This window comes from Pararge aegeria, chromosome 3 (genome assembly GCF_905163445.1).
Source record: "Pararge aegeria chromosome 3, ilParAegt1.1, whole genome shotgun sequence".
Lineage (NCBI taxonomy): Eukaryota > Metazoa > Arthropoda > Insecta > Lepidoptera > Nymphalidae > Pararge > Pararge aegeria.
In genome coordinates this window covers 8,519,747-8,543,078 of record NC_053182.1, presented here as the reverse complement: position 1 = coordinate 8,543,078, position 23,332 = coordinate 8,519,747, and the positions used below count along the sequence as shown (strand labels likewise).

At 35.6% G+C, this 23,332-nt stretch overlaps 1 protein-coding gene across 1 annotated transcript in view; it reads right to left on the bottom strand.

Annotated features, from left to right (window-relative positions):
- Window positions 1-23,332, bottom strand: part of LOC120637225 (E3 ubiquitin-protein ligase MIB1-like) — a 254,638-nt gene that overhangs the window by 226,169 nt on the left and 5,137 nt on the right. The window contains exons 8-10 of the mRNA XM_039908947.1: window positions 20,834-20,978; window positions 19,560-19,741; window positions 18,453-18,722 (exon numbers count right to left, since the gene is read on the bottom strand). Of these exons, the coding sequence (XP_039764881.1) occupies window positions 18,453-18,722; window positions 19,560-19,741; window positions 20,834-20,978 (597 nt within the window). The remainder of the gene's footprint in view (window positions 1-18,452; window positions 18,723-19,559; window positions 19,742-20,833; window positions 20,979-23,332) is intronic.

Genomic DNA, 23,332 nt, shown 5'->3' with positions numbered 1-23,332 from the left:
GATAATCATCCTAAATCATAGGCTATCACGCATAACTAGAAGCAACTAGAAGTAATATAAGAAAACTGATATTCCTAAGCCAACAAGAAAGCTGAAAATCCTCAGACGACTGTACAGATGTTCTTCCAGAATAACTATAAATCGTTTAAATTAAAAGGAAACGCATGCAAAACGGTTCATCTGTTTGAGTGCTACGACGACACAGACACACAGAAAGCCAAAGAGGATTGTGCAGCCAGCAAAGCAGAAATAACTATAAAATACTAATGGCCAAACTGCGGTTTTCCAGTTGGACTCGGTCGGGTCGCGGGATTAACGAAAATTAGATTTCAATAAGACGCTTGTGTCGAGGCGAGGAACAAATCTAAAGCGGGTCGAGTAATGCGGAGACGGTCACGTCTTTTAATGCGGCGTCAGCACCCCGCAGACGGTTTTGCGACAACGCTACGGCTATATACGACTGTATGTCAAAGGACGAATTTATCCGAAGAATTATTTAAAATACATTTAGCATGGTAAACCTATTATATATTTTTATATTCACGATTTTGTCCAATTTAAATCAATGTAAAGCTACCAATGCTGCGTTTTCAGCTAGTTACTGTTTGTCAAATCAATAGGAATAAACAAAATATAAGTGTCTGTTTGTAATTTTTAAATAACAACTTCTTCATAATTCAACTACATTTTTATGATAATAACAAAACAAATTTTGATGATTTGTGTTTGTATGGTTGTTTCTTTGTACAGACTCATCTCAACCCTGACCGATTTGTACAAGACTTTCACTAGTGTTGCCCAAATGCAAGAACAAGACGAGACTTAGCCAGTCTTGGTCTTGGTCTTGCGCCAATACACCTGGTCTTGGTCTTGGTCTTGGTCTTGCGCTCCCAGTCTTGGTCTTGGTCTTGGTCTTGCAGCAAGAGTCTTGCAAGTCTTGCAATTACCTATTAGTCTATTACTATTTATTAAAGTTTACTTTAAATCTTAGAAAAACGTATTAGAATTGGAACATTGTGAGCTTGAATTAACATAGCCATAGTAAAGATCAAGCAGATTAATAAATAACTGAAGATTTGATAAGAAATTCGAAAAATCAACTGACCTATATGTCGTTTTCCATGGAAGTAACTGTTTCTTAATAAACATTTATGATTTATAAGCTTACATTTGCTAAAACATGTAAAAAAACAAATTAATTACAATAACTTGACTGTATTTTAAAGAACAATACTTATCTGTCTAGAAAAAGATTGAACCCTCTACTTATAAGAAATTTAATAAAAGAGTTTTACGATTTATCATTTATTTGAATAAAAAATAAAATACAACACAAATCAACAGCTTTATCATTAGGTTATGATACTCTTTCAATTCTATATCAATTCTTTTGACCAAGAATTAATACAAAGTAACCATCTGGCTGACTCATCACTTAACCTATTTCTATGTTTTCTAATTACTAATGATGCTTTAGAAAATAACCTTTCAGCAGGTACTGAAGTTGCAGGTATTGAGAGAAAATCACGGGCCATTTTCGATAAAATCGGATACTCTGTCTCTCATGCGTCCTCCACCAATCTAAAATCACCAATCTGAAACTTATTTATTCTTTGGAACACCTGTAGGTACTCTTAAAATTCGAAATTATTTTGCATGAATAGTGTCAAATGTTATGATTTCGGCGCGGCGGCAACGATTGTTTTAGATTTCAAAAGAAGCCGCCGGCGCGTGTATCATAACCATGTACTTCCGAAAAGCGGCAAATTTCTTTGAGAAGTAAGTACAAAACCTTTGATGCCGCATTATCAAAGTGCCGATGGTTAAAACATAACTATGCATGCACTCAGTTTGATTTTAATAGATATTTTTTTATTCGCTATGTTTATGGTATTAGTCGTAATGCGCATAGGTCCAGTTTTTCATATTCTTTGATATAGTTTTTTGCGTCTCATAGAATTCCTAAGCGTACCTACCTACCTATACACCGAACTGTTACACCTAACTACTCCGTGAAATAGCGCTAAGTCCTAGCTGCAAGACGCAAGAGTCTTGCAGGCTATGTCTTGTTCTTGCTCAAGTCTTGCACGGTCAGTCTTGGTCTTGGTCTTGCTAAAAATACGCGGTCTTGTTCTTGATCTTGGTCTTGCAAAAACGCAAGAACAAGACCAAGACTGCAAGACCAAGACTGAATTTGGGCAACACTAACTTTCACAGACACCTAGAGGGTTAGACAGGATGACGCAGGTAACACAGGTTGAATTACTGTAAAAAGGTCAATCCTTGTAGACTATTGAAATCCACAAATAAGTTAAGAAGATTGTGTATGAGTTCTTAAAATAACTAAGTGTTGAAATTAGTAAGTGACAACTAGAAGGTAAAAGTTTATGGAGGCAATTTTACGTATCACAAATTTTACATGGAGGAAGACGCGGGCAGCCACTAATCATTAAATTCAATTTGCGATACTTACATTCTTAATTTTTTTAAATGCTTTTAGTTAACATTCCGGAATTATGCACAACTCAGTATTTTTATACATATAAGTACCTACAGAAAGGAAATAGCAAATGCACAATAATAGCAAAACAGAATATATAACATCACTATAACGCAATCCGATATGAGTACCTGTATGTATTAACGCAGCAATACGCATTACCATAAGTAATATGATAAGACATAATCACACCCTACAATCTAAATATCTGTTTAGATACGTGATACAATTATAGAGAATACATACCACCTGAATATTAAACTAAGTGCGGGACAGTGGGAACAAAAAGGAGATATAGGTATACAGTATATTTTTATCACCATAAATAAAATGAAGACAATAGCAGGTTTCCTGCCACAGGAACGAGTAAACGTCGTATCAGTATCAGTATGATTTATTGATACTGATACGACGTTTACTCGTACTTCTGCTGTCCACGAAAATATTACTGAGTAGGAGCTGGTGCCGAATTTAACACTATATAATCTCTGAACAATAAAATGGTAACGGGTCGAATTAAACATTGAATATATTTTGAAATGTTTTATGGAGGGCAGTCTGTTATCGATACCTAAGCGAAAAGTTTCATTTTTGTTTGTATGTCTGTCCATATGTCTGTCTGTCCGTCGGTCTGTCTGTCTGTATCAAGTGAAACTGCATGATTTCAGTTCATACTACGAGGTGGGACAAAGGATCGACTAATATGTAATGCTGCTGTTAAGCTACACATAATTTGTAGATATTATTTATAGGGAATTAAAAGTATTTTAAATAAGGCAATACGGGAGTTGGTCCCCGGGACAGTCATTTGCGATTGGCAATGGCTACGTGATTGATGGTTTCAAATAGCCTAGGAACAGATATATAATTCGCCCACACCTCAGTCGTTTGTTTTAATATGTTGAAATACTCTGTGCTTAATATATAGGTTTATATATCATCGTGTCGTGATAGGCAATTTGCTCCCACTCTCAAACGTAAGTGGTCTGTCGTTGAAGAGTGGAACGTTAAGGAACTGATGATGATGATTGCATGATGACAGCGATTAAGTTCTGTAGTATAATATACTTGGGAGGTTAGGCATATTCAGTTAAGTAAAAGTAACAACGCAGATAAAATAACTCCGTCAAAATAAAATAAACATGTCTATGTTTATTCTGGGTCAAGTAAAAGGGTCGCATCTTCTAAAAATAAATTACACCCCAATTCGACCGTTTCAATTCAAATCGAAAGACCACCTCAGATACACAGATTTAGCTAGGAACGACTGCAAAAGAATACAAATAGGCACATAAACGGAAGAAAACGATTTCATGACTTGAAGAGGAGTATTGTTATCATTTATAACCAGAAATGTAACAACAAAATCCATTCTCACTAACGATGCTTTGGTGTCTTGCATTTTTACAAAATTTATTAAATTAGGGGAATAAATACTCTGTGTATTTATTCCCCTCCCTTTTATTTTGAGAATAAATGAAACAAGTCTTAAGTTTGACCATACTGTACCGTGTATGTGATAAAACAGTCCTAAAAAAATCCAATTCCTAGTCTTATTCATAGCTGCGTGCTTGAGATTTATCGCTAAACCAATTCTTGCGAATATAACGACTCCGCTCTTTTGTCACTCGAAGCAATCAAGACTGGAAATTATTGCTGGCGGCGACGTAGCTTTGAAATACAGGTTTCGAATGATATACAGATCGAATAAGATATAAATTTCTGAACATGAAATTCAGAGTAGCTAAGTAAATGGTTAATGCAAAATCGAAATAGTTACGATTTGTATTCATACATTTCGTCGATAAGAAATCCATCATTATTCTGTATAAAATGTATGATTATTTATTCATTACATACCCGTACGCTGTGCACGTTCTCAATAGATAACTCGCATAATTCGCACAGGGATGCTTCGCAACCCGAACGATACAATGGCAGATTATCAAACAAAATGACGTAAATAGTCCTCAAATACGAGAAACTAGACGCGGGTTAAGGGCCCGCAGGATGTCCGCCCGCGACTCGAATACCAGATGAGACATTCAAACTGACCATGGGCCGTAGTTACTCAAACAGCTCACGCCTTTCTTAAATAAGCTATAACGAAAACCAATTTCGTAACCATATGTACTCGATTATACCTATATATGAGTATAAAATCTGTTGTCGTCTAAATAATTCTATTGAGCCCGTAACTTCAACGATTTCATAGAAGCTTAAGTTGTATAATATATAAAGTACACGTTAATAGTGAGTTGCTATTTTTGTAGCATACCTACTAGAAAATTCAAAGCAATTTTAAATTGTCTGAGAAAAGTGGCTATCGAGGAAATGTACTTTTTGTTGCTTTCAAAGGATCGCTTAGAGAAACTTAGACTACGTACCAGTCTGGTAGGAACGGAGTTTCTTAGACACGTTTCACTTAAATACCTAGAGATATCTTGTGTTGTGGATCATTTGTGGTAGAGTTGCTCCGCCTAGGTTAGGCGGACAAGATTTATATTTCTTTCCTTCGAGTTTAAAGTGCTATAAATTATTATCGTTTAAATTGCACTTGTTGGTAGCTTATTTATTAGTTTTAGCAACACTTTAACTAAACAATTTAGTGCTAAGCTGTGGAATACTATATGTTTGTTTCAATCAATGTTCGCTTAAATTAAAAACTGGAAAATGGTCCGATCGATAATAATTACATTTTTGTTTCATGTTGTTATAAACACTGGCATGGTTTATTAAATGGCAGGGAAAGGAACAGCCCGAAAATAAAAATAAATCCAAATTGGTAATTTTGTATGGAAATTGTCATTTCGGATTACTTTGGCGTTCAATTAGAACTAATAATTATCGCTTGTAAATGGATAAAATTAATTTTTTTTTACCTGGATATAATCTGATTCTATCTGAAATCTAAATTTCCTGCTCTGCTTGCTGCTGCAAGGCTGCAACCAAGAGCATTCAATGTAAGTATTCAAAAAACATCATTTTTTTTTCTTTTCCCCTACAAGTTAGCCCCCTGGTGGTAAGTGATGATGCAGTCTAAGATGGTAACGGACTAAGCTGTTAGGGAGTATGGTAGTTATACCCTTAATAGGTTTCTACGCGACATCGCACCGGAACACTAAATCATTCAGCGGCACGTCTTGGTCGGTAGGGTGGTAACTAGCCACGGCCAAAGCCTCTTTCAGAAATTATAAATTCCCAAATTCTCTGCCGGGAATGGAACCCGGGACCCCGTCCTACTTAAATTCACAGCGCTCACCGTTGCGCCTGTGGTCGACACAATAAATATTCAATAAATTTATCAATAAATATTTATATCATTAACTTCAAAATTAAATCTGAAATTGAGCTTCATAAAATACACCACACAGCAACGATGTTTAAAGTAATCTTTGGGGGCAAGGCGTGCAGTTGTGTTGATGTGACAATTCAATTAATATTTATCCACGAGCAACGCAATCTGATTGTCTCAAAACAAAGGCCCTGCTAATAGTACCGCGTGCGGATAAACAGTGCGACACCGGGTTTGTGTTGAAAAAATAAAGGCGCGACGACGCCCGAATAAATGAGAACGGCGATAAACAGGAGGATTCGTTTCGAGCGGAGGGTCGATATCGAAATACATTATTCCCCGATCCGAGTGTTCCGATTCAAATTGAAAGAGCACCTCCAACATGAGATTTCTGAGGCGGCGAGTGGGCGCAGAATATAAATCGGCACATAACCAGAAATGGAGAGCCTGTAAATTTAGGCTCCCGCTAAGACATCCTTCAGTTCTGTTACGTGATGTAAAGTATAGAGTCGGTACCTTATGTCATTGTAAATCGCGAAAATATTTATTGAAATCAGAAAAATTCGCGATAACAGCATAAAAAAAGCCTTACGGTACTTCTTAAAAGGTACGAGAATCTTAATATTCAATAACATTTCAAATCAGTTAGCATTTTAACCATGAAGAGGTTTTAATCGAGCTGGGCTTCACTTTTATCCCATTGGAACCGTGCCATCCCATTGCCGGTCCATAAACAAATTACTACGCACTTCCTCTTTATTCTGCCAACTACGTTGTAGCAAGTAAACAAAATATTTACCCAATTTAGGTGTAGATACCTTATTTATAAAACGGCCGATTAACGCAGTTTGCAGCGACCCTGCTTTCTGAGCCCAAGGCCGTGGGTTCGATTTCCACTACTGGAAAATGTTTGTGTGATGAGCATAAATGTATTTCAGTGACTGGGTGTTTATATGTATTATTCTAAGTATTTATGAATATAATTCATAAAAATATTCATCAGGCATCTTAGTACCCATAGCACAAGCTACGCTTACTTTGGGGCTAGATAGCGATGTGTGTATTGTCGTAGTATATTTATTTATTTTATTTACCATCTTGTGATCGTTATTACGTAGTACCTAAAGTACAGAATATTGGCGAAAACAAAATTAAGTCTGAAGAGCTTATGCTTCCATCCTAATGTCGTAGGCCGTTAAAATTTATAACCTGTACGCACAAAACATTCAACTAGCTTCAATAAATATAGCCGCGTCCTTGTCACATAGCTACTAAACATAAAGTGAATACTTCTACTTATGCAGCAGAAATGGGACATACGCCTCCCCTCATCGTGTATTCTGCCCAATTCGCAACACGCCCAGCCGATATTTACGTAACAAACGTCTTTGCTGACTCCTGACACACTCTGTCGCTCCCCTACGTTACAACAATGATAAACTATCTCCAGTATTTACTTCACTCATATTTGTAATTCTGTCTGCCGTTCTCCAAAAAAGAAACTGTGATAATTTCCTTTGCTCCTTAATTTATTTTTAAAGTTCTAAAGTAATTTAAAACCACGCCCGCACAACAAACTTCTTCCGTAACATTATTTTTTACTGCTACACAGATAATATTCTCAGTAGTTTTTAACGATCCTCTGTAAAAATGAATGATTTGCTTGGCGCTACCGGTTTTGTGCACCAAACAAAACAAATTATTTTATCAGACTATAAGTTTCGTTCTTAAGTCATTTGTTTATATCATTATTTTTGATAGCTTTTTGCTAATGAATTTGTTTATCAGTTCATGTACTGTTCCGACGATATAATATTTAGCCTTATACGGAGTTAGGTCACTTATCAGCAGTGGCGTGCATTGCATATATGCAAATAAGCAGTGCATACCCTACCCTCAGGGTCTTAAAGAACCTTCAGATAGGACCATTAAAGTTTTGTAATTAAAAAAACACTAAGTAAAAAATATATGAAAGCGCCATCTAGTAATGAGCGGCCAAACTTCTAGGTCAAGTGTCGCTAGACAGGCGACAGCGCAACCAGCGCACGCGAGGCGTAAGAATAGCTTATAAAATAAAAATTTCTACTTCGTATTTTAATTTTTAACCGTAAATGCTAAACATTTACCTTTTAAAACACGTAAAAATACCTATATTATCATTTAAATCTCATGTTATCGATTGCAGGGTAAATCAATTATTATGAATCACTCGACATATCACGCCATCTACTGTTGCATAGAAATATCAAATAAAATAAGCACGCCCAAAGAAAGAATCGTTCTGCTAGATGTGTGCGTGCAAGTTAGTAGTGTGTGTCGTGTAATGTTATAATCGTGCGCTTGTACTTACAAGATTAGCATCGGTCTTGTGTGAACAGTTTCATTCATAAATTCTCTATGTATAGGTGTCTATAAGCACTGCTTACGGAAGTGGATAATCAATTACGTGTTTGATTTTTTTATGAAAAGTATTCCAGGAATTATTGGAAAGTGAGAAAGTTAACAATAAATATTGTTTCTATTTATTGTTGACATATCAAAATAAAATAGCGTTCGTACCCATACTTACAAAAAAATTAAAGACATATTTTGACTAATTTCGATTGCAATATTATCATTAGCATATTCAATCGCCATTATTGTTTACCTTCGAACAATGCTCTATGGCGTTGGTGATAAATAAACGGTTAAAGTGCATAAATTCAGCAACTTATAAAAGTTTGAGTAGTGATAGTTTAATGTGTTAACGTTATTTTATAGTTTATTCATTCATTTTATAATGAAAGCATATTCGTGCGGTATTTGTTTGGGTTCAGTGTGCCTGGAAAAAGTACTTAGAGACAACTTTAATTTCTATCCCTTTATCGTAAAATTAGAAATCATTCGCAAAGGAAGGTGTGTACCAATGTTACAAATATCCACAAAAAAAGGTGATAAAGTAAAACGTATGTGTAATAATAAATATTACGAAAACTATTCTTGACTAAGCGGCTTTGTACACACCAATCGATTATTTTGCTTTCCTTTTGTTTTATTGTCCAATATACGTAAAGTTTGAAATGATAAAGGATATTGTGATATTAATAATTTTCATCAAGACGCTAAAAACATGTTGGAAAAAAATATTATCATCTTCAGTGTGCTTAGAAAATGCTGCCGAATGGTGTGTCATAATTTTGTGACGTAAATCAGGGTATGTACTTTTATTCAATTAGCAGTAGATAGACGATAGTATTAAATCAATCAAAAATATAACTTTCGTAAAGTAATTTGAATATAAACCGACATATCTAAAATATAAATTTTACTTTATGTTTGTGCTGAACACCTTGTGCATACCCTGGGTCCAAGGGCTATGCACGCCACTGCTTATCAGTGCTATATGAGAGGGCCAGTTCCACATAACAGTTTAGACAGCTCTCGACAGTAAAAGTTCTATCTAAATTTTCATCCACATAAAATGTCAATTCGCGTTAATTCCGTAGGGTAACTTAAATTTCTGTAGGGATTTTCATTTAAAAAGGTTTAAGAGAAAAAGTGTCCCATATTTTGTTAGTATAATTAGTAAGCTTGGATTATAATCTATACTTATAATAAAACTGTAACAGGAAGATTTTGGTACATTTAATATATTTTGAAAATTTGGACCGGGGGATGCTTTATAATCGACACTGAGTACAAAACAGATTTTTATTTAATTTTTGTCTGTCTGTCTGTCTGTCCATCACGTGAAAACTACTGAACAGATTTAAATAAAATTTGGTATAGTGGAAGCTGATATCCTGGGTCAACATATAGAATACTTTTTATCACGATAAACAATATCTTTCTTTCGAAACGGGAAGATAAATTTTATCAATTTTACTTCATAGCTCCGTTAAATTTGAACTGATTTTAATATTTCTTTTTTTATTTGAATAAAAGTTATATAGTCATAAGTGTACACTATCAAACATGTGTTGCCTAATTTTAATGAAGACTGTTAAATATTGTCGGAGATAAAGGACATAACTCTTCACAATTAACAGCAAGTCGCAAGGCATATGGGAAAACGATGAATGCCCTCATACCGTCCTACTAATAATACAAATGCAAAAGTTTGTGAGGATAGATGTATAGAGGGATGTATGCATGCATGTATTAACAATTGACAACTTATTATCTCAGTATACTACGTAAAATAATAGTAGGTGCATAGCTAGCCACGATGATTTCGATGTTAGCATCAGATCTATTCTAGTACTCGATTGACACATACGCGGACGAAATCGCGAGGGTCCGCTAACCGTAACCTAATTAATTTTATACAACCCAACCTTCTAACGGAATAATTCCTTCGGTGAAATCAGAATGAATATCCCTACTGAAAAAGTCTACGGGTGGTTTGATTTAGTAAGCTATTTAGTAAGGGTTATAAGCATAGAATGATTAAGCGACTATTCAAAAAAAGGTAATTAGACTATTGTCACAGAGCCTTTTAAAATATTAATACTGAAAGCGCTTTGTTTAGTAGGAATGATGTTGAGTGAGGCTGGAGGCACAGTGGGCGGCCGAGCGGGTGTCCGCGGGCGACATCGCTCTAACTTTATTAAGGACGAGACGGCAGCGTCACTGAACAAGGTGACGCGCCTTCACAATGCCCTATTCAGATTTAAATAGCTTTACGCCCAATTGCGCTTGAATATGGCACAAGCTCTCTGATAGTTATTTCATTAAACAAAGATTTCGGAGATTAGCACGGTGCACAGAAGGAAGCGCCTGGAGCGTCTAATTTCGTCAAAATATGAGAATACGCCCCTGGATAAACCAAAATTAAGTTCACCGAAACTCAATTATGACATCAAATGGGAAAAACGGCAGTATATTAAAATAAGGTTTATTTATGTGAAGCATTAGGATTACGTTTTATACTTTGTCATTAAAGTTAAGCATATAAGTAGGGTGACACGTATACGTTGCTATGAAAACAATGGTAAGCGACATGTTGGTTAGGACTTGGGAGGGGCCCGGGTCGACGTAAAGTTTGGCAATTATGGCGACCGCATGTCTGAGAGCGTCGTCTACACTCATTACAGGCTAAAACTCTCCTTGTCTATATTAAAAGTACTGCTGACATTAAATCTAGAAAATACTGCGTAAAGTACCTAATGCAGGAAAGTTCAATACAAAACAGATTATAATAAAACTCATGTTTTAAGTGCTACGTAGGTGAATTATTATATGTGTTATCCATAATATTCACAAAAAATAAAAGTCGTGCCACGTAAAAGGAGCTACTTGTATGATGATAAACCAACGCACTGGAAAATTTGTAGATTTGTAATAAGCATGTACTTTTTTGTTGTAATAAGTTGATACTTATTCCAAGAAAAAAATACAAGTTAAATATCTTTTCATGAGAAAGTTCTGACTGAATAACTTATGAATGCATTCTAAGACCACGTTTGGTCTAACCAAACGTGGTCTTAGAATGTTGAAATTTTACACATGCAATTGGGCATGATATTAATGAATTCCAATGGTATAAGAATAAACGTTGGGTTATCAAGACAGGTAGATGTTACCGCAGGAAAATCTAAAAATGAAAAATTACCAAGGACGGCAGTACGAGCTAGTAATAACACAAATTAGAAACACTATATTTTTTTAATTTCCTAATTAGCAGGTGAGATCTTCAGCGCTCTTTTTAAGTGACGCGAATTAAGCTTATAGTTGCATGAGTAGGTCGTTTTAAGTTGCCTCCTATTTGCATCTACATAATCGTATTACGCCTACAGTTTAACACCTATTTCAAAAACTTTGATGTGTTTGTTTAGGATTGAAACCCTTGAAGTTTCGTACTTATTGTACTATGCTATCAAATGAGTAGGAGTCAAAACCTTATGCTTCATTTAGTATAATACACCTGAAAGTCCTTTAAGTAACCGTAATAAAAAAATGTTTTCTGGTACTATGATAAAACAAGCTTTTCTAAAAATTTTCTACAAACTTTTTTTCTATAAACTATCAATTTTCAAAAAATGTGTAAATGTAGGGGTTTTTTTTATTTTCAAACATAAAAAAAATACCTGCGTTTACTAATAATTTTCGTGGATATAACTTGATTTATTTTTACACTCGTTTGGAGGTAGTTCATCTTATTTTTTAATTGAATGGCCAAATACCAAGTTTCAAACATGAAAAAATGTCAGACCTGCATACAAACCCCCTCGCTTCCTGCGCTGTAGGTGTAACTTTCAAAGTAGGGTTATTTCTGCTGGAAGAGTATCGTTTCTAAATTTCAAATTCTACGTTCAGTTTTAGGCTGAAGATTTTCAGGCTTTATTATATAAGGCAATACTACGCCTTATATTTATTTATTATATAGTTATATAGTTCAGCTCATCTATTTAATACTTGATATTCCATTACTTGATGATTCAATTGAGCATACGACGATCCAAATCTCTGGCGATATTTAAAAGAGCAGTTAAGGCCCATTATATTGTTAACGTCTATTAATAGTATGCATATACTTACTCATTTATTGTATGTTAAAGTATTTAAATATGTAAGCGTTGTAATTATATATATTAGTTTATTTTTATATTTATTTATTAATTATATTATTTACTTTTTATTTATTTGTGTACACTACTTTATGTATTAGCATGTAGTTATTCGCATGTATGTATTTTAATATTTGTACCACCAGCAGTCTATTCTCTTCTTTTTTTTTCCTAATTCAAAGGTTGCCTGGCAGAGATCGCTATTAAGCGATAAGGCCGCCTTTTGTATTACTACTTCTTTCGATATGTTTCTGTTTTTGTTATATTTTATACATGTTAATGTTGTGGTATGCAAATAAAGAGTTTAATATAATATAAAAAAAATTAAATATGATGATATATATATATAGAAATCAATGAATAGATAAGGTACAATACAGTTTCAGACGATCGCACAAACCTGCAACGGTACAGCCATAATATACTTAATTGGGTTCTACGAGAACATCGTAACGAGCTTTAGAGCTTTAAGCACAATTCAGACTAAGTTATATTGTACAGGTTGTTATTTTGAGAGCGGTCAGTGAAGCGGAAACTAAAGAGAAATTCCGTCTGAGGTATCACGGACTCGATTTTAAAGTACAAGAATGCAGTTTTATTTCTAGTTCATACTGATAATGTCTTTAGTAGCTGATATAGTAACCTATATGGATTTTTTATAATTTTTATTAGTGTTTTTACCTACACTTGGAGGAAATATCGATTTTATAAAGCCTGATGTGAAAGGCATTTTGGCATCGACGGTAGGAGAGCCGTAGCTTAATTGGAGAAAGCGCTCAGGCCGCGAATGCCAGAGAGTCGCAGGTTCAAATCCTGTCGGTTCCGATAATTTTTATATGCATTTCAAATTTATAAAACTATATGGAAATGCTTGTAACAAATGCTATATGATTAAAAAAAATTGAACGAAAAATTGGGTTTTAGTAGGTACCTTACAAGATTCTAAAAACTATGCCAAATATTTTATCTAAATTACTTCTACAACTTAAGAAGCACACGTCTTTAATGACTTTAGTAAAAGTCTCTACTAAATGACCTAGTGGTAGTAGAACTTTTTGTGACACTGTTAATCCAGGGAAGTACTACGCCATACTTATTTCTGCCACCAAGCAGATTTTTTAAATGCTGTGTTCCGGTCTCAAGGGCGTGGTTGCCAATATAATAAGAGATACATGACACACTTCTATATATAAGCTTCAAGTTGATGGACACAGGGTGGCCCTTTGTGTTGTGTGTAAGACGTGTTCCTTGTATAACCCAACGAAGTGTACCTCCATTTAAAGGCGATGGTTTTCCACTTAACATCAGGTGTGCCATCAGCTGGGCCCTTCAACTATTACTACAAAACAAATACATTTCGAAACTACTACATCACAATAAGAAACCAACTATAATATTATGTTTATGCACTTAAGATTTTTTCTTAACATATTATCAATTCCATAGCAAATTTAGAAAACATCTACTATTTTTTTTTCACAGCTATTTTCACCAAAATGTACCAATAAAAACCCTTGCTTTAATTTGATATAATGAAAACATTCTTCGAGTAAAATTGTTGTAAAACACAGAGGGAAACAGACAGGGCGAAATAAAAGAGATTCTGTTTTGGTTACGGAACCCTCAAACGTTACCAAGCCCAAGCCAAATTCAGTAGAATTACGCAACAATAACTATAAATAAGTCTTGTTTTCTTTGAAGCCAGCGCGACTTTTCATACGTGCAATAGCACATAATAGCACATCACTGCAGCGGCCAGCAAATCGAACTTGTAAATGTGGGCCCAGGCGAAGCCGAGGCACACATACGTCAGTTCAAGTTTTGGCCAAGGATTATATAGGACTTCTCTTATACTAATATATAAATCGACGGCCGAGTGGCGCAGTGTGCAGCTATTCTTTGTTCTGAGTCCCACAGCTGGAAAATGTTTGTGTGATAACCATGAATGTTTTTCTGTGTCTGGGTGTTTATCTATATATTATAAGTATCTGACGCCACTTCCGTCAGCGCATGAATCACGAATTAGGGGACTATCTCATTAGGAGACAAGTGTCAGTGCCACTAGTCACGCTACCAACAAAAAATATACAATTCTATAGAGGGTTGATTTCCGCGTGGTTGCACAATCAATTTGGTGGCAGGAGCCTGAATCACACGCTGGTGGCACAATCGTCTACTATTTTATATCTCCCTCATTCGAACACCAGCTAAATCTTTTGCATACTGCTCGTGCTTGACAATGTTATTCGCACAGCTTTTGACCTCTTAGACTCTGATTCTCTCTGCTCTTTAATTTCTCGTTTGGTAGACAAAGATATGAATGACAATGACGTCACCATGGTGTACTTATGAATTTGGCCTTAAAAGCGAGAGTATGAGCTTTGCAAGCTCAAATCGGAGAGTCGTCTGGGTTTAAAATAACTGCCATAACAAGTTAACCTGCCGATATTGAAGTGAAGGGCTATCAACTTGTAGTGTTTAATTTTATATATTTTTCTTTTTTTAAGGAAACGTAGTCTAGAATTTGTAGTTAAAACCTAACGAGAATGCGTAAATCTAGTAATTAAAGAAGAGCCGAAGCAACTGGATATTACCTATGTAATATATAAAGAGGTATCTTTTTTAATCGTATTTTCCTTTTCAACCGGCTTCCAAAGAAGGGAAGGTTCTTAATTCGACTATATTTTTTTGTAACACGATAACTCAGTTAATTATACACCGATTTTGATCATTGTTTTTGTTTGGTATGTCATAGGTGGTCCCATTTTAATTTGGTTAAGATCTATTGGAGGGATCCCAGAAAAATCGAGGGAACTCTTAAAATGTTATAGGAACACCGATTAGCGATATTGAGTAATTTTAAAGGAACATTTGCATCTTTTTTCAAAAGGCACCATATGTTCTGGTGGAACTGATGAATAAGACCTTGGCCACCGGACTATACAGTAATTAGTAGTACACGGGATGCACTCCGATTATGGTATAAGGCTGCCAAGCAATTTATGCTCGTCACAATAATAAAGCTGATGGTGAAGTGCCGGGAGAACTCCTGAACCCTTAACGCCGGCTTCAGAAAAAGCAGTATTTTGTAGAAAGTTACGAGCAGTTGACATACTTAGATATAATTGAAGTCGGCGCCAAGTAAAATGTAGAAAATTACTAGATACTTTCCTTTCTACTATATAAAAGGCATTACATTTTACTTGACACAAACTTGAAAATATTTATTTCTAGCTTTTTAGCTTTTTTTTAGGTTGTCCACATTATTGATCAAATTTTTCCGAAACACTATAATTCCTTGCGAAAAAAACTCTATTGATTAATTGGAGCAAAGCAAGCCTATTCCGTTAATGAATACAAAGTATAAAACGCTACTATCACCATTTTACCGAAATATGTCTCATCTGAAATATGAAGTAAACGCAGACTTTATTATAACAAAATATGTATGTTTAATCCTTTTAATTTTGCAAGTGCTCTCTTATCTTTTTATCGTAGTTAAGTAAGGAAAGTTTTATCATCTTAATTAATTAAACTACAATTATTAACAGGTTTCTCAAATTAATGCAATACTCAAAAGGGAGCTGATGGACTTCTGTGCGATTTAATTCGAATGCCTAATTAAATCCAAGAACAATGATGCCAAGTGGCGTGTGGTTAACGTAAAAGAGAATCGTCCTTTGCGAGACTTGACTGAAAATTTAATAATACGAAGGAACAATGATTAAATAAACAATAAAATTCGGCTTAAAAGAGATTATTTTGATGATATTTTCTTCAAATTGAAATAAAATATGTATAAAGACTCCATTTGTACATTGATAAGAGTAACAGTTAACATTAATATCTAGCCTACATTATTATCTAGAATCGATTCTATCATTTGAATTTCATAAATACCTAGGTAGATAGCATTCTTATATAAATAAATTAATTAATATAAATATATAAATACTACGACAATGCAGACATCGCCATCTAGCCCCAAAGTAAGCATAGCTTGTATTATGGGTACTAAGATGACTGATGAATATTTTTATGAATAACATACATAAATACTTAAAATATACATATAAACACCCAGACACTGAAAAACATTCATGTTCATCACACATACATTTTCCAGTTGTGGGAATCGAACCCACGGCCTCGGACTCGGAAGCAGGGTCACTGCCCACTGCGCCAATCGCCTTCTACGAAAAAAACTGTATATTGGTGAGCATAATAAATTTCTTGTTTCGATAATCCGGTCAGATTTTATGAGGTTAGCTACATCAAACTGTCAAAAGTCAGACAGACTGACTTTATACTATGAAGTCATTAGAGTTAAAACCAACTTTCATGCTTTATAGCACAGTCGGCGAGTATATGAGGACATTTCCACATCTCAGCATTATGTAATTTAGTTCCTAGACGCTCGGAAATGTTCTTGTGATAAATTGCCACGTCATAAAACTAACACCGCGACTCACTTGCACAATAACTTTTCTACATTAGGTACTGTAACTTATCCATATACATTTGAGTGCAGTATTCGGAATACAGCAAAAGGAGCCTGGTGTGATTACAAATTAACCATACTTATATATCCCATTCTTATCAATGCGAAAGAATGTACCTTTCTGTAATTATTTGTTTGGTAGCTTTGTTCTGCTTAAGTGCAGCCCCGAATATACTTTTCATTCTGGAGTTGGACATGGGATACTTTTTATCCTTTAAATATACGGGAATCTTTCTTGTGAAATTAGGAAAAGGCTTTTGTTTTGTCACCTATGGCAGGGCTTGCATAGCTAAAGTGATCTTGGAGATTTTTCTTCGGAAATCTAGTTTGCATAGATTGCTTTAATACATAGTTTGCATCCTGAAGATGGACAAAGGATGCAAACTATTAACCGAGAAAAACACGGTGCCCGGGGATTTTAAAAAAAAACTAAAATTAGAGCGCACGGCGTCGCTGGCAATAGCTAGTATATGATGGACACAACATATATTTTTATGAACATTTTTATCAAAACTTCGAACTTTTGGCCGGAAGCCGAAAGCAAACTTTCGAATATAGTTTTTCTTACATAGTCTCTGAATATGAATAGTGAAGTTTGAAATTTTTATAAAGAAGAGACAGTGTTCTTGTCATTTATATAAACGTATCAGATATTAATTAATCTTGCAGATTTTATCCCATTTCTCGGTTTCCGAATGAGTTGAAATCTTGCATGCATGATGCATATTGTGTAAATCTGATGGACATGGTATATAACCAAAAAATGGAGCTGATCTAATGATGAAACTAAGACCCCTTAGCCCCTTTAGGAAGTGTCATTAACGGCATAACAGGTCGTCAACGTCATATTGACAAGTTCTCTGGTTTAAGGTTAACTTTTAATTTTTTTTTTTTCAAAAATTAAATTTTTTTTATTTGCATAAAACATTGTAGGTTTACATGTTTAGTCATAATATATGACATGCATATGTTAATTTAAACAAATTCATTTATGTAATAACTAAAAAAAACATCAAAATAAACAAAAATTAAAATAATCAAAATAGTCGGCTGAATATAATAAAAAAATCATTAATTTTAAGATTAATTTGAGAAGGAACTAATAAGAGCTTGTTTAAAAATTAAGCTATTAAGTTTTATGCGGTGATTATCAGAAAGCAATAAAGATTTCCTTGCACCTTTAGTCACAAACGTTACTATTTAGTCTCACAATATATCAGAGTGTACAGTGTTGGTGCCAACCATTAGATAATGATATTGTTTGGCTAGATATAAATTTATCTAACTGAAAATGTATGATTATTAATTTGATTGCCACATTTGCACAGGAAACTGCGATAGCTTAGAATGAATGCAAATTTATTTTTGCATGTCTAATCAATTGGCAGCATTCAGTTTTGATTGGAAATCCGCGTGTCATTATCTGCAAAGGTAGTGGTTGATTCCATATTGATTGTTCGAAAATAAAAATTTAAACGTGTATCCAAAGTGGGACGCAATTATTTCGTTATTGCACAGCATGTGTTCTGGCTTTGACCTTCAACCAGCGGGCCCGTATACAGCAGTCCTATGGCACCTTGTTGAACATGTAAAAGAACAGGCACTGACCTGTAAGCTGGGATGAACGGCAAGTTGAAGCAGTGTGCGCACTACGGCAAGGTGTCCCTTGTTCACGGCAATGTGCAGGGGCGTCTGGCGGCGCCGGTTCCTAGCGTTTAGATCAGCACCGGCGGACGCAAGTGCGCGCAGGGCCGCGGACTCATCACCGAAGGCGGCGTGGTGGGCCGCGCGATCGCCGTCCCGGTCTTCTGCGTCCGCTTCGGCGCCGGCGTCCACTAGTGCGCGTATGACTTCTACGTGCCCGTTTTGTGCCGCCGCCTACACCAATGTATTCAATTTTAGGCCATTAAAAGAAAGACCTGCGAATTGTAAGTAATAGTAGGCTTTTGCGAGCGGACTCGACCGTGGAAGTACTACTATCATGCTTATTTCGGCCGCTAAGCAGCATTGTTGCAACGCTCTGTTCCGGACTGAGAGGTGTGGTTAGCGGTGTAATTACAGTCACATGAGGCTTAACACCTACGCCTCAGATTGATAGACACAAAGCGACACAATGCAGGACGTGTTCCTTGCGTGCACTCAGTGGCGTGCACTTCATACATGCACAAAAGCATTGCATACCCTAAAATTGATATAAAGCTCGTATAGGAGAAGAACACGCTACTGCGTGCACTGCGAAGTGTTGTCTATTTATAGGCGATGATTTTTCACTTACCGTCACATGGGCCATTTTCTTCGATACGTTGGGAACGATCTAGATCTAAACATTGGAAACTGTGTCTGGCTACAACAGCCTCCTATATTTTTGGCAGCGTTACTTGCGCGAAAGTTCTGTGCGTTTAGTGCAAGCTCAGTTTGGCCGCACTGAAATCAGCTTGTGCGTACTTGAGGGCGTTTAAAAAGATTGCAGACTACTAGTAATGAATGTACGCTAAGATAAAAATGTAACAGCAGTACAAGTAATATAACCTTTTACGAATACGAGTCTTACTACTATTATAAAAGCGAAAGTATGTATGGCCGTTTGTTACCCTATCATTGGACGGATCCGAATGAAATATAGAGATAAAAAGCACTTTATCCCAGGAGAATGGAAGCGAATTCGCGGGCAACAGTTATACAAATTTCGACGATTTCTACGAGATTTCAACATACCTGCAACGCGGTGTGGCCACCGTAAACGCCGTTCACATCAGCCTGAGCGCCGTCAGTTCGAGCTAGAATGTCGGCACAGCGGGTCGCGTCTCCATTAGCGGCTGCCTTCACTAACTCCTCGTTCGCATCTCCAGTTACATGAGACTCGAACAGTTTCTTCAAAAGCACCGACAGGCGATCACCTATAACAAAAATATAATATACAAAATTGCTTTAAACCTATACTTTATTAGTTTGTTGAAGCAAGAAAGGAAGAGTCAAAATCATTGATCTAAGCAGCGGGAGAAGTGACCTTGGAATTATTTTTAATAACCGGTGCAGAACTGCAGTGGAGTTTAAACTCCCAAAAATAGAACAATCAGATTATTGATAGAAGATATGATAATATGACCCGTAATCTTCTAAATATCTTATTGCAAGTTTCTGCTTCGCATTGGATATAAGGCATTAGAGCTTCACCGGGCACTGGCATCTACTTCGTATTATCACTTTCACACAAATTATTTTTCCAACTTCTAAGTAAAAGTTATTTGTAATAAGTAAAAATAAACTTGTAGTGCAGTTTTCTAGGCTGCATTTAATTAGTAATTCATTTAAGGGTAATTGTATATCATTTTATAACAAATTACCAGATGAAATACTTGAGATGACTCTCAATAAGTTTAAAGTTTATATAAAACGTAAGCTTATAGAAAAATCGAATTATAATATTAGGGATTACATGTATGATAAAAAAGCTTTGGTTATGAATTGCTCGAACTTCATACCTCAACGTTAACTAGACTGCGAGATGGTGATTACAGAAAAAAAACCTGGCTAAGTTTGTTGTGGGCTCTTCTTAGACCAGGGCGCGTTTGGAACCCTCCTAGCCATAGTTTTAAGTTAACGAATGCAGTTATCACCATCACTAACATTAGTGTAACATGTTAAATGGTTTCTGCAGTTAAGGCCGAATAAAATATTAAAATATTGAGATTTTCTGTTATGAAATTTTTAGTATCAGCAGAGCAAAAGGTACCGGTTATTATAACTAACACGTGATGATAATAAAAATAGTGGTAAAAAAGATAATTTGTTCGTTCAAGCTCAATCGCGTTCGCTAAATCTCTCCTTTGAGAGAGAGGTCTGTGTTCAGCGTTGGGGCATTATTATTCTGAAGAAGATGAGGATTACTCCTATAATCTTCATTAACTTGAGTTAGTGTAAGTTTAAATCGATGCCAAATGCCCGCACACTATTCGTATGTTACGTAACATGCTGCGAGTTCAATATACCTGATGAATTTCCTGGAATGCTGCCATCAAAAGACGCCACTTTGGTGACCGCGTTCGGATTGTAAGTCCATGAAGTGTTGCAAACTTCTACCTTCAAATCGTTATCGTGATAAATCTGCTGCACGCGACCAATTTTACCGAGCGTCTACAAGAAAAACCAGAAACTACATTCATGTCAAATATAAATTGCATATTCTAGAAGCATGAATATAAATTCAGTATTTACGGTACCACGATGTTTGTTTTGAATAGTCGATATTATCAACCTAAAGTTTAAGTTGAATGTGAACACTTAATATTTATTTTAGACCAACGTCAAGACAATGGTGTTAATTCGGTTCGAACTATCATTTAATTACTTCTTCAAAAATTGCCTCGTTGGTCTAATTTTTTTTTGGTTAGCAAGTTCGACTGCAGACGACGAGGTCCTGGGTTCGATCCCCGGGTCGGGTGGATGAATAGAATTGTTTTTTTTTTTACAAGATTAAATTCTTAGTACCAGTTGGAATTTAGCAGTGGTTCACCCCAATGCCTCAAGAGCTCTTTAAACTGTCGACCATAATCTCTTTACGGACGTGCCGGAGCTGCCGTCCCATCGGACTATTAGAGTGAGGGAATAGGGAGCCTGCGTTTTACACAAACACTTCTGCATTATAATATCTCCCGCGTAGTTCGATAAGCTATCTGGAGATTGACCACCGTGGCCGAAATCGATCAGGGAAACGGTACACTAGTTATTGTACAGCTGATTGAAGAATAACGATTGCGCCAGTATGTCCGAAATATAAATATATGAACTTCACGTATAGAATTATTTACTTAGGAATTGTGCATTGTAAAGTCAACATTGCCTAAAGTTGCTCCGCTGTCGGAGTGAAATATGCGTAGAGAGAGTTGGAAGATCTGTTTCGTGTGGTGTATACAGATTGAAGGTATTACAAACTGAACCGTACAGAATTTGTACTTGTTTTACGGATTATAGCTTAATATTCATAGCACAGAATTAAGAACATACAGAATCCTCATTCAGCCATTATAACATGCATTGCATTTTGTCCAAAAACAGAGAATAAGCCTTGAGCACATCTCACTTTATACTTGCAGAATGTTGCTAGCTGTATCAGAAAAATAATTACTGTCAACTGCTAAATGAACGAAACGGTCAACCGCCGGTTCGAGAAACACAACTCAAGTGGAGTGGTGTTTGATGCTTAAATATAAGTCGTGTATTGATCGTTACGTGTAGGATCGTTACGTGTTGTCGTGTAGGATTCTGCATGTTCTTAATTCTATGGTTCATAGTATGTCAGTTCGTTTGTTATCATACTCAAGCCTCCAGAGTTTGAAGTCTGAAAGTCACAGGGATACATGTAACAAGATGAACTAGATTCAAGCTTTACGCTTATTTTAAGTCGTCATTTGGAAATAAAGATAATTAACGTCTCCTGAAAAGAATCAGCGAGAATTGGGCTCGTTTCTAATTATTTTTCATGTTTAATAATATTACGGCGAGCCGAAATTTCACTTGTGATAAAATGAAAAGATTTATTTGAAAAGACATCAATTAAAGTACTCACTGAGTGAATTCCGAAAATATTTCAATGTTTTAGCAATGATTTGTTTTTATGAATTTACTTTACTGCTCTAAGTTCAGCTGTTTTGAGCTATTATGTTAATTAGCTTTACCTTGTTAATTTTAATTAGTGTCCTGGGTTCCATTTAATACTAATATCTTAACAGTTAGTACTTTTTGACCATTTTCATTTACTCTCCCTTCTTAAATCTTATTATAACTTTTATTCGAATTTCTGTCATAAATTGGGAGTAACGAATTTTTCGAAAATTTTATAGTTTAACCGCTAAGATACAGTTAAAAAACCTGATCCAAGTTTTTGGTCCGTTATTAAAACCTACGACTTGTACTTAAAAATCTTTTTCCAAGTTTAGAAACATGGTTTAAAAACACACTAAATACGTTAGTAGTACTAAGTGCTGTACGCCAACATTAATAGTAATAATAATTAAGTCTAGCTTAGGATGTGCTCCCCGAAAACACTCTTGCCTCGGAGGTTGTCGAATTACTTGTTGCAGTTAACACGGCTGCCGAAAGGGTGTTCCAACCTTAGCAATTTCATTTTAATAAACCATACCAAATAACAAAAGTCGCCCCGAATAATCTAGATCAGTTGGAGCCGGTTTCACATTGAAATATGCGTTATTTAATTTTCAGTTAATTTCTATACGACAAGATCAAGGCAACGCCTAAAGAAGTAACACCTAAGGATATTCCTAGGCATTGGTACATCAATCGTTTACCAATAGTACCTAAGAGTTTTATAAGTTTTTATTTTTCTATAGGCATCGCCCAAATCAATAAAATAATCATTCAACTTAAGTGATGCCTAGGTTTAGAGAAAAGGCCGGTACCTTCCACATATGACCGATATGTGGAAGGTACTGGCCTCGATCGCCGGCACCTAAGCGATATATTAGAAGTAT